At 40.8% G+C, this 18,147-nt stretch overlaps 1 protein-coding gene across 16 annotated transcripts in view; it reads left to right on the forward strand.

Annotated features, from left to right (window-relative positions):
- LOC114873253 (voltage-dependent calcium channel type A subunit alpha-1) overlaps nt 1–18,147 on the forward strand; it is an 84,715-nt gene that overhangs the window by 57,793 nt on the left and 8,775 nt on the right. For 6 of the 16 annotated variants that reach the window (XM_029181377.2, XM_046288239.1, XM_046288240.1 and 3 more), the window contains 16 exons: nt 18–445; nt 623–945; nt 1,024–1,143; nt 1,223–1,786; nt 1,926–2,271; nt 2,354–2,518; nt 6,173–6,283; nt 9,880–9,963; nt 11,549–11,596; nt 12,284–12,400; nt 12,465–12,530; nt 13,538–13,629; nt 14,441–14,925; nt 14,991–15,095; nt 15,168–15,271; nt 16,808–16,864. In XM_029181377.2, the coding sequence (XP_029037210.1) occupies nt 18–445; nt 623–945; nt 1,024–1,143; nt 1,223–1,786; nt 1,926–2,271; nt 2,354–2,518; nt 6,173–6,283; nt 9,880–9,963; nt 11,549–11,596; nt 12,284–12,400; nt 12,465–12,530; nt 13,538–13,629; nt 14,441–14,925; nt 14,991–15,095; nt 15,168–15,271; nt 16,808–16,864 (3,215 nt within the window). Of the gene's footprint in view, nt 1–17; nt 446–622; nt 946–1,023; nt 1,144–1,222; nt 1,787–1,925; nt 2,272–2,353; nt 2,519–6,172; nt 6,284–8,446; nt 8,558–9,879; nt 9,964–11,548; nt 11,597–12,283; nt 12,401–12,464; nt 12,531–12,708; nt 12,801–13,537; nt 13,630–14,440; nt 14,926–14,990; nt 15,096–15,167; nt 15,272–16,807; nt 16,865–18,147 lie in introns of all 16 variants that reach the window. The other 10 variants (XM_029181391.2, XM_029181392.2, XM_046288242.1 and 7 more) reach the window with 6 other exon arrangements.

Genomic DNA, 18,147 nt, shown 5'->3' on the forward strand with positions numbered 1-18,147 from the left:
TCGTGAAATGTTGACAGATTACGCGGAATTCGTGTTCCTGGCCCTGTTCATGCTGGAGATGTTCATAAAGGTGTACGCTCTCGGTCCTCGCACCTATTTCGAGTCGAGTTTCAATCGTTTCGACTGCGTGGTCATCTCGGGATCGATCTTCGAAGTGATCTGGTCCGAGGTGAAGTCCGGCTCTTTCGGCCTCTCCGTCCTACGTGCCCTTAGACTCCTGCGAATTTTTAAGGTCACCAAATACTGGAAGAGCCTGAGGAACCTCGTAATATCGCTGCTCAGCTCGATGCGTAGCATCATCTCCTTGCTCTTCCTGCTCTTCCTCTTCATTCTCATATTCGCGCTGCTCGGTATGCAGCTGTTTGGCGGTCAGTTCAACTTCGAATACGGCACACCGCCCACTAACTTCAACACCTTTCCCATCGCGCTGCTCACTGTCTTCCAAGTAAGTTTTACACTTTCTTTTATACCATCTTGCTTGTCGCGAAACAACTTGATAGAAGTTGAGAAGTAGAAAGGAGGAAAGAGGAAACGGGACCTGGTCTTTCTTCTAAACGAAATTAAAACCGTTAAATTTTTGTACATCCTCTCTTGTTTAACGAATGTAACGCGAATGACGTAGATCCTGACCGGAGAAGATTGGAACGAAGTGATGTACCAGGGTATCGAGTCGCAAGGCGGTCACAAAAAGGGCATGATCTATTCGCTCTACTTCATCGTGCTGGTGTTATTCGGCAACTACACGCTGCTGAACGTGTTCTTGGCTATCGCCGTCGACAATCTGGCGAACGCGCAAGAATTGAGCGCCGCCGAGGAGGAAGAAAAGACCGAGGACAAGGAGAAGCAGACGCAGGAACTCGAGAAAGAGATCGAGTCCTTACAAAAACCGAAAGACGGTAGCGCGCCGAAGGTAGAGATCTGCCCTCCGAGTCCGACTCAGAATTTGTAAGTATCTATTTATCTGTTATATCGCGCGTTGATAAGAGGAAAAGAAAAATATTGATAATCGTGTTGAAATTGTAGCAAAGACGGAAAGGGTGGGAAACAGTCATCCGAAGAGAAGAAGCAGGATGAAGACGATGACACGGGACCAAAACCAATGCTGCCATACTCCTCCATGTTTATACTGTCCCCTACGAATCCGTAAGTTCGATTCTTCGTTCGCGACCAATTGAAACGACGAATAAATCGTTAAAAGTATATACGTATGATTGAATCGTAGCGTAAGAAGAGCCGCCCATTGGGTCGTGAACCTGAGGTACTTCGACTTCTTCATAATGGTGGTGATATCGTTGTCGAGTATCGCGTTGGCCGCCGAGGATCCCGTATGGGAGGACTCGCCGAGGAACGAGGTGCTGAATTACTTCGATTACGCGTTCACCGGTGTCTTCACCGTCGAGATGATCTTGAAGATCATCGATCTCGGCATCATACTTCATCCAGGCTCGTACCTACGCGAATTCTGGAACATTATGGACGCGGTGGTTGTGATATGCGCCGCGGTATCGTTCGCGTTCGATATGACCGGTAGTTCCGCCGGACAGAATCTATCGACGATCAAGTCGTTGAGAGTGTTGCGTGTATTGAGACCTTTGAAGACGATCAAAAGGGTGCCGAAATTGAAGGCGGTGTTCGACTGTGTCGTGAACAGTCTGAAAAACGTCATTAACATTCTCATAGTGTACATATTGTTCCAATTCATATTCGCTGTGATCGCGGTGCAGCTGTTCAACGGCAGGTTCTTCTACTGCAGCGACGAGAGCAAATACACGGAAGAGGATTGTCAGTGAGTATTCGAACGTTCGATGGTATCGACTTGAAAGAACGATCAGTTTGTCCAGGTCTAAGGTGTAATCGATCAATTTTAGAAAACTAATGGAAACGGTAGGATTGTTTGATTAACGTTTTCGCTGTGTACCTCGCAGGGGTCAATATTTCGTTTTCGAAGAGGGTGCTATGCTGCCAGAGCCAAAGAAACGGCAGTGGGAGTCCCAGTGTTTTCACTACGACAACGTGATGGCCGCGATGCTGACGTTGTTCGCGGTACAGACCGGCGAGGGATGGCCGCAGATCCTGCAGAATTCGATGGCGGCCACGTACGAGGACAAAGGCCCCATACAAAATTTTCGTATAGAGATGTCCATTTTCTACATCGTCTACTTCATCGTATTTCCATTCTTCTTCGTCAACATCTTCGTGGCCTTGATTATCATCACATTCCAGGAGCAAGGAGAAGCTGAATTGCAAGACGGCGAAATCGATAAAAATCAGGTTGGTCGACGACGTTTGATTCGGCGTTAACGCCGAAGAAGAATGATATTTAAAACAAATTCGACCGATGCGTTCGTTTCAGAAATCTTGTATAGACTTCACGATACAAGCTCGTCCTCTGGAGAGGTACATGCCGAAGGAACGGAACAGCGTTAAGTACAAAATCTGGAGGATAGTGGTATCGACGCCGTTCGAATATTTCATTATGGGTCTCATCGTATTAAACACAGTGCTACTCATGATGAAGGTAAGTCTCCACGATTCGTTTCTTCCTCTCTCTCCCCGAGAACTTGTCTCGAAGAGAATATATAAATGACTTTTTTTTTAATCTTGTGGACGTAACGAGCCTGAATAATGTACGTACGACGCAGAAGACGCGAGCGCCGGAAGGAAGCACACGCTAGTACCTACCCCTTTTCTTGTGTACCCTTGCACGTACAATTTTCGTACCCCTTGATTAATGAAATTTAGCGATGGATTATTACCTTTATTCGTATTTAAAAATTTGTCAAGTTTCAAAAAGTGATCCGAGATTCTGTAATGTTCGAAAGAAAGAATGTCCATCGCTACTTATTAAAGTTTCCTTCCCCGGTACAATTGAACATCCCGTCGCGTATCTTCGAATTTTGTGCTCGCGTTTGGCAATTTTAACCAATCCGAAAAGCAGCCTATACTATCGATTCTCGTCGATCGATCAGACGAGATTGCGACGAGAATCGTCAGAACGGGACAATAACGAGCCATGTTCGCGGAACGTGCACGATGAAGAGAGCTCGAAGTATAAAACTGTAAGATACAACGTTATATCTGTACGAGGACATTGTTGTTCTTGCCTGCCAATTTATTTATTGCTCTCTGTATAATTGTCATCCTTGTATCCATTGATACGTGGTGTACACAGCTCTGTGTTCAATACTCTTCTATCCTCTCCTTTCGTGCCAGAAAGAAAGACATCCTTTTCTTCTCTATCCTTTTTGTTCGTCGTTTCACAGATTCCATTCGAAACCACAGACTTTAGTTAGATGCTCGGTGATTCACGGTGTCTCGATGCTTTTTATTCGATCCTATCCGTTCGTTCCAGAATCGTTGCGGAAGCTTTTATTTCCATGCCAGGCCTGCGCCGAGTGCATCCAGACGACCTATTGGTCGTTGAATTTTCTTGGAATCGTTTCAAATCCGCTCGGATACCAGAAAAATACGTGGCTTTTATGAAGGAACGGGTACACATTACTTTCTGCAATTTCAATCGGAACATACTTTGCATTTTTACAGTATCCTAAATATCGAAATCCCTAAATACTAAAATGCTTAAGTGAGAAAATTCCAGAATGGGGACAAGAAGCAAAGTACATGTTTAAAAGCACTCGCGCTAGTCTGTTCCACACACTTCCATCAATCCCTCGTTTTATCAAACTTTATTTCGCTTTCAGTAGCAATATTTCTTTTCGTTCTCTTTCGTTCCGTTCGATATCCTATGTTCGTATAGTAATTCCTCTCGATTTCTTCTACTCCTTTACTCCTTTTTCTGACTGCATGCCCGCTACTGTGTCCTCGTTTTTCGATACTAAACGTTCTCGTAAATACGTGGAAGAACAATATCCGAATATCGATACGCTATCCCACAACCACATTACACACAAAATACACACACGCGGGTGCCGCGCACTTAGAAACACGAGGTGAGTTCGACTCGTAAGCCTTGACAAGCCCATGTTTGAACTGGTGGCGAGGTTTCAAGCGTAGCACAAACTGGCTTGATTGAATTAATCGTCAAGTTATATCCAAACACCATTGAAACGATGAAAGAATAAAAAGCTGCGGCATACGAGAAGCCCTGCACGCGAGTCCACGTGTGCTTCTAGAGCACACTTTATTCGTCTCTATATTTTTTTTTTTTTTTTTTTTTTTATTATTACTCTCTGCACCTTATTTCATTTTGTTCGACACAGCCTGTTTGTGGTGCACTCCGTTTCGTTGGATTCTTTTTTTTTCTTTTAGAAAAGACTGGCTTCCGTTTTCCAACGAAGCGGTACGCTTTTATCCTTTCGACACAAGATTAAATTCTTACTCAAGCAAACGTGTCTCGGACCCACATACTTGTGCTTCGCCGTTTGAACAAATTTTTTTTTCCACACACACACACACATTGCCTGTAACACATACCTGTAACGCATACCTGTAACGCACATGGTTTTGAGAATGGATCACACTACGAGTATATACACACGATGTCTGAAATGTTCGCAACACCGAAAAAAAGGGACTACGAGACTCGTTATCGAACTGAACGTTCGTTAAACATTTATCAGTCTCGAGTTTCTTTGTGCAGAGGCACGTTGGCTGTTATAATACCGACACACTTTCGTGATGTCGCAAAACTGTTTGCACGAGTGGCAAACTGCGTGTCGCATGCCTGGCTGCTCGCAATCCAAATACTTGACCGAACAAGTGGTCGAGCGAATCACTGAACTACACCAGACACCCACTGAATTTGTGTGCGTGTATTTTTTTTTTTCTATTTGTCTTTTCTTTCCTTCGGTAACGACATGTTTCTTGCACGAGATGCCCGCACGACTCGATCCCTTCATCCAGGCCCGTTAGAAGGGGGTGAAATATAAGGGAGGTGGACCACAAAGTTAATTAACGCGTGTTTCATGAATTCGACGATTCATTTACTTTTCTCAACCGAGTCCGCCTCCCTGCCTCGCTCCTTCAAAATCCTTTCGATTTAAAGAGAGAAAGGAAGACACATTCGAGTACCTCGAGCAGAAGGGATGATTTGCAACCCTCTGTCTCTCCTCCTTTACAATGTTTCCATCTTATTTTTCTTCGGCCTGATTTTTAGCTCGCTCTCTGGACATCTTTCATTCCTTGATTGCCTTCTGTTTTGATCTGTTTCCTTTGGTCGTTTCTTTTTTTGCAGTAACGATCTTCGCTCTATCCTCTTGTCTATCGCGACTCTCACTCTTCCAAGACACCAAACTCTTATCTGTTCGTCCAAAAACCGATCCTGACGCAGGCGACGACGAGGAATAATCGTGAGAATTTGAATTTTCTTTCCTTTGAAATTGAATTTTATCAAACAGGACGAAGGATTCCCGTCGTCGTTGCGTACGACGCGATCCGAGCGTCGTTTCTTGAATCCTTGATCGAACGATCGATAGCGATGGATCATGCTTGATGTTATTTATAATTGCTTAAAAATTTACAAGAACGATTATCGAGTATCGCTAACGATCGATCGTCAATACCAGTACAATGGATCCAACGTTTGGACGTTATCCCATATCAACACGATGACGTCGATGATCGATGACACTAAGTATAAACGTGTGCACACACTAGCCACATGTAGCTCTCCCTAATACCATGTAAAATCTCTTTAATGATTATTTTTGTCATCGTTGAAATACACACCCTGTAGGACCGTACAGATACACGTATCTAGGTTAAACGCTAATATTATACGCCTGTGTGTCTCTCCCTCTTTGTCGACTGAAAAGTGTCACTATAATTATAATTATATTTATACACCGTGTAACTTACAGATTTCGCACTCTATTTTACACGTAATTCGTATATTTGTAACACCGTGTTCACTTGGGTTTCGTTCGTCGATACGCTTCGAATAAATCAATTTCATTTTTATTCATTTTCCAATTAGAAATTTCAAAAGCGTATCGATGCACGTAATTGTTCGATTCTTTCCCTAATTGATCAAAATAAGAAAAATGAAAAAAAAGTGACGACGGTGATTAGGAGCGTAAATTTCTACCGTGCGGCTCGCCGTCCGCCAAATCGCGCTCGTTCAATAGGCTTGTACGTCTGTCTGTTTGTTTGTCTGTCTGTTCGTACGTTCGTCTCTGTCGGCCGTGTGTGTTTGTCAGTGTATGCATTGCAGTTCCATCGGCAAAGCGACGCGTACAAGAATACGCTGAAGTACATGAACATGTGCTTCACGGGGATGTTCACCGTCGAGTGCATACTGAAGATCGCCGCTTTCGGCGTGAGGGTAAGCTCCACCATGCCAACCAACCCCCCCTCATCGAACAGATTATTTCGAGAAAACGTATACGCTTAGAGAGTAGTCGAGTTACCGCTGAAAAATGATGCCTGCGACTATTTCTTTTCTTATCTTTACGTTTTCATAATTGTACACTTATCCTTTTGCACAGTGAATACTATTTGTACTTTACGAAACGATAGATCGCAGAATCAATTTTCAGAGAGTAGGCTGGGTAAGTTTTGCTTATTAGAGAAAAATTAGAGCGTTTCTTTTATTTTTTTTTTTTTTTCTCTCCTTGAAAGAATAGGTAGTATCTTACCTACTCGAAAGTACTGAAAAGTATCCTCGTGTTGCAAGAATACGTGTATGTACGAGTATTTTAGAGAACCTTTTGTGTTCAGGGCTGAACAGACGCTGAACCTCGAGCTCTAGTAGTGTAATTATTTGTTCCTTCTTAGATACCCCATTTTTTGTAGAGATCTCTATCGATAGTTCTATTTTCTTTGATCCTTTCGCTGTGAACTTACGGGCACAGACGAATATCTTATTACTGGAATGAAATCTGTTCGTAGACTGTGGCGGATGCTCAGCTCTGTACGCTACCTAAACGAGATGCACTTTTGTGCATACTCATTTGATGCTGTTTGAGGATTGCAGGATATAGAGTAATTAATAAGCTTGATTTTCTTAATGAAGATCGGCTATCGTTTGATATTTTCACTTGAATTACTAATTGGATCACAACCTGCGCTCCTCATTCGCTCGAAACATATAACTCGATACAAGACATCGAAATGATTCTTCGATATTCGTAGCTGATAGAACGCGACCACTAATTAAAATGGAAACAAATGTAACTGCGAGTTGCTTCAAGAGAAACATTATTCTCTATGTTTATGAATCATAAACCATGATTGGAATTTGCATACCGCCGTTAAACGAGTTTTCAAGAATTTTCTCGCGTTAGCTATTAGTACACGAAAGACACGCACAATACGACACAACAAATTTGCATTCACGCTCGTCAGTACCCAAACACGAACATTATCAATTATTTTTCGTTCATTTTCTATCTATCTTATCTACCTATCTGTCTTCTTTTTCTGGCTGGTTATTTTCATTTTGAAAACATCGAACGAGAGAGGGTGGGGGGAAACTGTCTCGAGGAAGCGAATCCAGCCCAGAAGAATCTCCTTGCTGCATGCAAATGCCAGACTTGTTGCACCTTGCACGTAATCACTGCACGTTGACGTGGTTCTTTATCCTTGCATGTGTAATATTGTGCTTTGAACCTCTTGTCTTACGATCTTTTCTTTCTTCAATGATCTTCGAATCCATGATTGATATTTCATATTAAAAGACAAGAGGTTAACGATGAACGTCGATTGAAACGAATGAATCGATGTTCCACGTTGAGAAGCGATTGTTGTGTTGCAACGACTGCGTGTTATGGGCCAATAACGATTAATGCAGCCGTGATTTTCGAAATAATTTTAAGAAAATGAATTTTTCAATGATTCCATGGATAGCAAAACATACTTGGTTCACGGTCAATTTTGATAACGAAGAAACAAAAGTAACGAAAGTTTCTAATTCTCGGAATTCGCATGCCATTCGATTTGATCTGTGGAAAAGTTCCGTCACTTTTCGAAGAAATGAAAAGGCATCAATTTATACAATCTTGAGTTCTTCCATAAATCGGTAATAAATCGAAATTCACAAAGAAAAAGAAGAAAGTGACGATACTTTCCCCAGAGATCTAAAAGTAACATCGTCGCGTCGGGAAGGAGCAGTTACGGATTTCTATCCGTACACACTCACCACACACAAAAAAACACGTACACGAATATCGTCGTTTAACGCGAGCAGAAACGACGAAAGTTATCTTAAAAGATCGCTCTCTGAGAGATTGGTTAGACTTGCTTTGGATAATTTCGTCCGTGAGAATGAAAATGAAAAAGAAATTTTAAATAATGAAATTCTGACCCTAATCGAAGAGCATCCCCGATTAAAAAGTGGGACGATGACACAACGAAGAGTTTCATCGCAACGGGATTACTTTTGATCGTTCGAAAAATTGTTCGAACGTAATTTCGAGCAATTGTTGATAATGTTGAGCGTAATTTTAATTTCGTTGTGTTACGTCTGTGTGTTGGGTGTATTTTGTAGTTTCACAAGGCGCCGGCAAAGCTATTGGACGCCTTGACCGTCATGAACTTCGCCGTCACCCTCCTTTTCCTCATTGAGTGCATCCTCAAACTCGTCGCCTTCGGATGCAAGGTATAAAAAAAGCCTGTTAATCATTAAAAACTCCACTAACTTTGATCACACGCAATTATCTATAATATTACGATAATATTGTACAGATCGTCTTAAAGAGTTTATACACCATGAGAGCTGTAGATTGTTCAAATAATGTGGTGTACAATCTTTTTGAAGCTTTCTGTATATACCGCGTGTTATCTATGTTTTCTTTATCATTTCGTTACCTAATCTCTCTAGTTAAAATATGTTCGTGAAGTAAGAATATTATGGGAGGGAAATGGGATCGCGAGTGTGTAGTTGTATTTCGGGATTAATGCCAGAAAAGAGGAATACAATGTTTGGTGATAACGCGACTGCTTAGAGATACATTTTTAAATTCCACCTTCGATTCTGTGTCATTTTCATTTGTTTCAGAATTACGACGATAAAAACGATCGAAACGTGTACCGGTTCTCTCTACTTTCGTTAATCGTTTTTAAAATTAGAAATTTGTCGGTATACTTTTGAATCGGCCGACCCGTATTTAGAGTAAAGTTATACATAGTACCGAGATTGTTTCGCTGATACTCTTTTCTTTCGCTTGCATCTTTTAAACCAGTAGACGAAGGTGACCTCTTTCCTGGCCTGGAAAAAGGACGATAAAGTAGAGCTTCTCGCGAATAACCGCGTATCTATCTCTCGCACACACTCTGTCTCTAGTTTTTGCTTGCTATTACCGGCATGATTCTGTAGATACTCATTTTAGAGAAGAGATCCCGATAAAATGCCGACTCACGGCTATGATCGCCTAAACACCCTCTCAGCCAAGTCTCTTCATCATTTGAAAACACCAATTGTTTAAATAGTTTAGAGGTACTTGAAACTTTAATCGGTAATCATTTACGGAGCCGACACCGTTCGAAACGAAGAGATATGGCCTTTTACTCGATACACCGTTCGAAAGCACATATTTTTCACACTTGATTTTCTAATTAGCATCGTTTAATTTCGTGTTAAGGGTGCGTATCGACACAAATACACATACATACACGTACATACTTACACATCGAGGGGAAAGTTTGCCTCTGTGCCGCAACGAGTGAACTTTCCTTTTCTTTTATTTAGCGAATTCGTAGTTTTGTAGCTTGAGTATTTGCAAACAGTTTACACACTCGAAAGCTTCTCGAAGTTTTTTCGAGCTTTCACCCTTACGTAACTTCGCAAATTAGATTGAACAGAACGTACGAAGAGGTTTTCGTGAAATTTCGAAGAAGCTTCGAATCAGCAGCATCAGCAATAGGCAAGAAATAATGGAGAGGGCCGTTACTAATCGATGTTTTTTAATCCCCCGCGTACAGAACTTCTTCAAAGACGCGTGGAACACGTTCGACTTCATCACGGTGATCGGCAGCATCGTGGATGCCCTGGTGATCGAGTTCGGGGTATGTAAAGCTTCAACGAGCACCGTCGTAAATCGCAAACGAGTATAAAAATTGTTCAATGAGCAATGTAGAATATCCATAACGTTTGCGTTCGTTTTTCGAACGAAATCCCTCGATGATACATAAACCTTTGATACCCTAATTAACTGTGTGAACCCAGTGTTGCTTGAATGTATATCTCGAAATGTTGTCGCTCCTTTAAAGCTCCTCTAGGTTAAAGTTTAACCTCTTTGCTGCTTTTTTACTTTCAGCGAGGGTGTACATTCGCGTGCAACGATGACTTTTCTCGGTTAAGAGAAAAGATTCTTTAACCGAAACGAGTCCACGTTGCACGCGACTGTGCCGAATATATAATATGCTAGCAGGTAAATCGACGATCTTATTGGAACCCCTATTAAATTCGCATTTGTATTTAACCGTAGCTTTATGCTGCATTCATACGCTACGTATCTACACTGTATACATTGTCACACGTGCACAATACACGACACCATCCTCCATATATCCACAGTGTACACTGGTGAATCTGTCAGTGGACGTTGGTCGAAAAGGAACGCTGTGTCTTTTCAAAATGCAAAATGTTAGAAGATACAGAGTTATTGAAAATTAACGTTTCTTTTCGATCACATAGTTTAGGTGGTGTTGAAAAATACCTTGAAGATCTCTACATCGTTGGATAGATCACGAAAAATCGAAGCGAAATTGCTATCTTTACAATAGCAGACAACGTTTGAATTATTTGAATAATTCCGTCTGCGCTGGACTCCCTGCGCATGCGTAAGCGCAACGCTCAGCGGCGCATGCGCAAGCGCGATACTCGGTGGCACATGCGCAAGCGCAATGCTCAGCGGCTCATGCGCAAGCGCAATGCTCAACGGCGCATGCGCAAGCGCGATGCTTAGCGGCGCGGCTTTTCGGCGGCAGAGAAGGTTAGTCTCTTATTCCGCGGGTCTTGCCACTCAAGCTGTGCAGTAATTGGTCAATTTTTCAATTTTCAACAACGAAATGTGGCTAAACTACTTTTCGCTCCGATTTTTCGTGATCTATCCAACGATGTAAAAATCTTCAAGGTACTTTTTACACCCTGTATAGATGTATAATGAAAACGACACTGTTCGAACAATCGACATACCACACAGCACTCAACCCACCAGGTATTCTATTTGATCCTCTGTAGTAGAAGTGTATTATTTTTGAGATCCGAAGTAACGCCGTGCTACTTCCACATACTGTAATTAAGTAAAATCTCCAGTAAAAGCGTGAGATAGTTGAACGTCGTTTGCCGCATCGTCGATTGTCGGGACTCGAGATTTCCCTTAAATGCTTGTAATCCTTTTAGTAGGTTTTGCTGAACCGACAGTGATGAAAATGTGAACCAGCTTTACAAGCTTCGCGACCAAGTTGTTGTTTTGAACGAGTCTCGTCGCCAGACCAGCTTCGTATCTCTGTAAATCTTTGCTAGTTTTATTCTATCTCTCTTTGTATATGTACATATACATATGTATATTGGCCTATTAAGAGATCATCAGTGTGCTCCGTTCGATCGATTCAATAATCTTGCAATATTCGTGTATTTTTGTACTAGGAGCGGTTTTCGAGTATGCCCAGTGGCGGTCAACTAGGCGAGAAAAAGGTATAAATTTTCCTCACGTTTTACACCAGAGACGTAAGTCGTCGATCTTTCGTTACAGAAAATCTTCTGTCAAGAGAAATCGGTAAATGAGTACGCGTAGGACACGATCATGAAATACAACAAACTCGAAAGAACGAGCAATTACTGCGCGATATACTAATTGTTACTTGATAAATTCATTCTCTCACAGATTGCTCGTTCTTGGAAACACGAGCTGTTCATACAATGCACACAGACATACTCGATTCGATATCATAGCACAAGACACGATCTTTTTCGAGGCAGTCTGTACGTACTTTGCGCGCCCATAAAGTCGCACAAAGTACACGAAAGAACAGAGTGGCTTTTGAAAATGGCATATGGATGCGGTATATCAACTCGCGATCAAAATTCCGTCGATGGGGGTCGTTCGATCGCAGCAAACGGGTTAACGAACGACGTTTTCGAACTTCGTACTTACAAGTAGATCAAGTGCAGTGCTTTGAAACAGTTCGAAAGAATTTTCAGCAGGTTAAACGATGTCCAAAGGTGTCTGTAGCTTCGTTCGTGTAACGAGACGATTTCAAAGAAGCGATCGAAGATCGGTTCGATGAAAGCGTGATGTTAAACGCGCGAAGCTCGATTCGAATCGCGATAAGGAATCGGCATGTTTGGGGGATTAAGTGCAATTTTCTCTGTCCCCTGCAGGAGAACTTCATCAACGTCGGCTTCCTAAGACTGTTCCGTGCCGCCAGGTTGATCAAACTGCTCAGGCAGGGATACACGATACGAATTTTACTCTGGACCTTTGTACAATCCTTCAAAGTGAGTAGACAAGGAATCAGGGCTGCTTAATTAGGGCGCAATCTAATTTCACGGTCTCTTGCAGGCTCTGCCTTACGTCTGCCTCCTCATAGCGATGCTGTTTTTCATCTACGCGATCATCGGTATGCAGGTACGTATCGTACGTCTGATTTCTTCCGATCTCTTACGCCCAATATGGAAAGGAAGAGCGAGCAGGGTATTGAGAAATATATCGGGGGTGAAATGTGTGATTCCGTTGCGACAGGAAAAGAATGTTAAACGACAGTGAATTGTAACCGCTATTAGTGATGATGAAATTCCGTTATCAGGTCTTTGGAAATATAGCGAACGATCCAGGAACAGCGATCGATGAACACAACAACTTTCAATCCTTCTTCGCCGGTCTTATGTTGCTTTTTCGGTGAGTCGAGCAGCTAATAGAAGCAACTTCGAAGTTTGGAGTTAAACGAATTGTTCTTGAAGAGAAAGCTACCGATCTGCATTCGGTGGTTACTGCATCATTCGAAATGAGAAAAATGAAACGAAAACAATCGGTAGCGATTAACCGTTGTCGTAGAGTACTGAGTTGTTGGCATGAAGTTTAACGAAATTAAGCTGCTCGACGTGTCAATTTGTTGTTAATTGAACCCTGCAGTTAGACCTCCTCTAGACAGTTGTTCCATAGAGATGCTTGCCATAGATTTAACGAATTTTTGGTCACGTTACGACGATACTCGAGAGAACGAAGGATCGACGATAGTATCGAACAATTGGAATCAAATCGTGAAGGTATTCGATCTTTCAACGAAATCTTCGTCCTTCGATTTTCTCTCGAGGAGATCGCCTATCGGTAAAAAGAAAAGAAAGAGGGTAAAGAAAGAACTGTAGCTCGTAATTAATGTGGTGGATGAGTATCGTTAGAGGGTAGATTTTCAACACTAACACAACTCCGTACAACGTTATTTGCTTGGACACGTTTATTGATCGTGTATCGGTAAGAACAAATTGACGGGTTCGACGATAATAGATCGGAAAGGATAAAGAAAACAATCTGTTAAGTTTAACAACGCTCATCCGTAGCGAAAGAAGAGAAAACTTGTTGCTAATGGCGTGCTCGCCCTTTGGCCGTGGGCCAAATTTTCTTTCTGTCGGTCTCAGGTGTTCGGTAACATCGCGCTGGACGCCGACACTTCGATTACCAAGCACAACAATTTCCAAAGCTTCATTCAAGGTCTGATGTTGCTTTTTCGGTGAGTAACAACACGCTAAAAACGACACGCAAAGAGTTATGTTAGCTACGGCACAGCTGATAATCACGCTCACGATTTAATCCACGGGAAATTGAATCACCTTCGGGACACTGTAATTTCTTTTCTTTTCATTTTTTTTTTTTTTTCTCTTCGCGAGAAACATAAAGGGGGCTAAAAGCGAGGTAAATCGAGATGATTGTTTTCGTTTCGTGCAACGACAAATCACTGACACACTAATGTAAGAAAGGGCCAAACTACGCCTCGTACGTGATACTTGAAACTAACGCTTAGAGTAATTGAATTACCAAACCAGTATCGCTTTTGATGTTGCACTCGGTTATCGAACAGAGCTCCATGCATGATTTATCTAAGCAGATCCAGTACCATGTTCGATTATCGAAACGCTTATTAACACGTTTCATTCTTGAAACGAACGGGTAAGCGTTCATAGAAATCCCAGTCGACGACGTGTTACGCTTAGTAGTGTAATTTGCATGTAGTTCGAGGTTGAATCTCATCTATGAATCCTGAAGCTTCTTGAGAAATGATTTAAAAACGTATACCTTGATCTGCTTGATATACGATAATAAGGAAACTTCAGGAATCATTAGAAATTAGAAAATCCATCGACTTTCGGTAGAGGTAGCTTTCAAGAATCCTTCGATGCTGTCCATGGGATTCCGCTATAGCGAAGCTGATAGATAACTCGCGAAAAACTTGAGAAATAGTAACTATGGCTGCTCCCGTGGTCAGCATAATCTATCTAGGAATAAAGAAGAAGCTTTGGGCATTGAATAATTAATATCCTTAGGTGCGCGACCGGTGAGGCCTGGCCGAACATCATGTTGTCCTGCATCAAAGGTCGGCCCTGCGACATAAAGGCCGACAAACAAGAACCAGGAGGCTGCGGTTCGAACATCGCCTACGCCTACTTCGTCTCGTTCATCTTCTTTTGTTCCTTCCTCATGCTGAACTTGTTCGTCGCCGTAATCATGGACAATTTCGATTATCTAACGAGAGATTCGTCGATCTTGGGCGCTCATCATCTGGACGAATTCGTGCGGATCTGGGCCGAGTACGATCCGAACGCGACCGGGAAGATCCATTACACCGAGATGTACGACATGCTGAAGAACATGGATCCGCCATTGGGGTTTGGTAACAAGTGTCCGAACAGACTCGCCTATAAGAAGCTGATCAGGATGAACATGCCGGTGGACGTCGACGGGAAGGTGAACTTCACCACCACCCTGTTCGCCCTGATTCGCGAGAATCTTAGCATCAAGATGAGATGCGGTAAGCGGTGTTACTTTCTTTTTCATTTATTAAAGAGAGGGATGCTGAACGATTCACTGTTACAGCCGACGAGATGAAACAAGCGAACGAGGAACTTAGAGACACGATCAGAAGTATTTGGCCTTTGCAGGCGAAAAAGATGTTGGACATTTTGATACCTAGCAACGAAGGTAAGGATTCTACGATATTTATCGTATCGTATCGTTAATTAGATATTAAATTTCTTGATGATATTGTTTTAGAATTAGGCAGAGATAAGATGACCGTTGGTAAGATATACGTCTGCCTTCTGATACTCGAAAGTTGGAGGACGACTAAGTTTGGTCAAATAAAACCGACCGGACAGGTGAGTGTTCCTCGTCGTTTTCGACCTAAATTTCTCACTCGTACGAAAATGGAAGCCCCTAGCGATATATTTCCTTATTCGAACGAGATACCTCTGCTTTGGCTTTCCCACGATTCATTTGTCGATTCAACGTTTCTATTCATTGACGATTGAAAATTTTCCTTCCAATCAATTACTCTAATCAGAATCGAGCAAACTAAACTCGTGGAAATCCAGTCAGGGATTAAGTTTGAATGGATGTTTGTCGTTGGCTTCTTCGTGGTAGGATTTCACGTGGCCGGTGTGAAGATTAAGTTTCGAATAGAGAACTTCCAAAAATTCCATGTAGCTTCTTGATGACCCATCATAAGCTTAGTATCGCGAAGCTCGATTATTAAACACTTAACCCTTTGTCTGACAATTTTTTTTTCTATTTCAGTGAAATAAAATTAGGTATTTGCTAATGAGAAAAAAAGAAAAGTAAAACAAAGTAAAATAACTAACTTTTTATTTAGTTAATAACTCATTTAAATTTTTTTTTTTAATTTGATTCGATATTATAAGGTAAGGGGTTAAAGCTTGGGGGGTGAAATATTATGGAGAATGAAAAGTGATGACAGTTTTTGAAATAATAAACGCGATTCTAAGCTTCCTTCCCGAGTCCCAACGTTCTTGACGCTATATTACTGTGTGCTCAGTAGTGCTGAGAATTTTTCGACATTAATTATGTATTTGAACGAGTAAAGAAAATTCAAGATTTCTAGACGCATCTCTTTATCTCAGCGTGCCATTTTCCTTGCATAAACGAGATTTTTTTCAAGAAATCCAATCGTTAAATAATTTGAAGAAAATGAATTAGGTGTTCTTGCATCGTCTCGCTGGGATAAAGAAATCAATTAGTTAATATTTTACTTAACGAACAAGAAAGACGTTCAATATGTGTCTGTTAAGTTAACTTAGTCAAACGAATCAATATGTGTAGAAGCAGTTTCGATGTCACCCTTCCCGAACGTCACGATTCGAAAGTTGATGCAACCGATTAACGTAGATCTTTTTTCCGTTCGATACATCGATTGCTACCTTTTTTTGTCGTTCAAAACTATGTTCTAATTGTTAAGAAACTATTGAGAAAAAAATTCGATACTTTGAAATAGAAGTTTGGTAGCACCCGATGAATCGATACGAAACACAAACTATTCATAGAATATTAGGAAGATATTAATTTATTTTTTGAATGAGTTACAATTAGAACATTAGAGAATAATCTGTGTCTGTTGAATTTATAAGTGTTTCCATTAAAGAATTATAGAAAAGAGAGTACGACAACGAGGTTTGAACCTTTAAATTAATGGAGCATAGAATTATTTTGTTATCATTTCTTATTATCATTGTTATTGTTAATTAATGTGTCAATTAGAGTAGGAGTAATCTTAAAGTGGAAATTAATCACAGAACTATATGACAATTTTTTTTTTTTTATTATTATACAAACCAGACAAGAGGATTGTTCACGCAGCTATCAATCATCTCTTTGTGTCTTTTCTCTTTGTTTTCCAGAACGATAACGATCTTATCGATAACGATAATGCTGGGCAAAGTCCTGCAGCCCAGGCGGTAGTACTTACTTTTTCTCTTACTTATTATTCTCTTATTATTATCATCTTGATACCGGTTCTTTCGTTTCCATTCATTTTCCTTTTGTACATTCTTTACCATAATTCATTTATCATTTTCTTGCCCTTTTTTTTATCAACACTTTCTTTAACACGTTTGCACGTTCACTGCAAAGTAGAATTATCGAGAAACTTTTCAACTTTTCTTCGTAACATTTTCGAAACTTTTGCAAATACAATTTCGCTCCAAGATTTTCAAAACTTTGCAGCGAACAATTGACTTATTTCTTGTACATAATACCATTTCTCTTCGTTTGATATTTCAATGAATAATCCGTGCAGAGACACAGTAGCCTGTCGTGTACATAAAATATATATTAGTATTCGTAATAATCGTCGATCGAAAAAGTTGCAGAAAATTAATTTATCAATTAGACATTTGGGCAGTTGTATCTCTGCTCCTTTTTACCGTCTTGTATATTTCTTTCTATGCATCGACACACATATAGCACACACTATTTTCTACAATTTTCAAACACATATACGTTTCTGTTGAAATTTTCCTTTCGTTCACATTCGTAGACCTTTTGATTCTTCCATCGATTTCTTCGCTGTCACTGAATCACTGACTTGAATCACTGAAAACGCAACTACCGTTGATATACATCCCTTGTAAGAAAGACAAACCTTAAGTTATCTTTATCGGTACAGAAAATTAATGTTTTTACTTTTTAAGAAGAACAAATCAACGATGGATGCGTTAGAAACAAAACTACATTCACACGCTCCAACTTTTCTTCTTTTTTAGGCACTTGACATATATATATATCTATATAAATTTAGTGAAAGTATTGTACTATTTACTAGAGCATCTATCAGGTTCACACTATATAGATCTATTAGATAATTCTTTAGTCTTTCCTTTCAAAGAGTTTCCTTTTTATAACAGCACGTTTCCTCTTCAAATAATAAGCAATATTAGTCTAGGATAATACTGTTTGAAACTAGTTGACACCCGTTCAATTTTGTGCATCATCTTTTCTCTTTCGTTTCCGATGAAACAGTGATCTATGAATTATTTTCTCATCGAATCTTTACAAATCTTGCCGGATCATGCACGAAATTGTAACGTTTTAAGTTCTTTTAGTGATCGTGATCGACTCTTTGCCCCTCGAGAACACGATATAGCTGTATGTAAGTAAATGACCCAGTACATCGAACCTCGTAGAATGAAACCGACCCGAGAAAAAATGATTGAAGGTACTTTGGTAAATCCTCGAACAT

The sequence above is a fragment of the Osmia bicornis genome, chromosome 12, assembly GCF_907164935.1.
Source record: "Osmia bicornis bicornis chromosome 12, iOsmBic2.1, whole genome shotgun sequence".
Taxonomy (NCBI): Eukaryota; Metazoa; Arthropoda; class Insecta; order Hymenoptera; family Megachilidae; genus Osmia; species Osmia bicornis.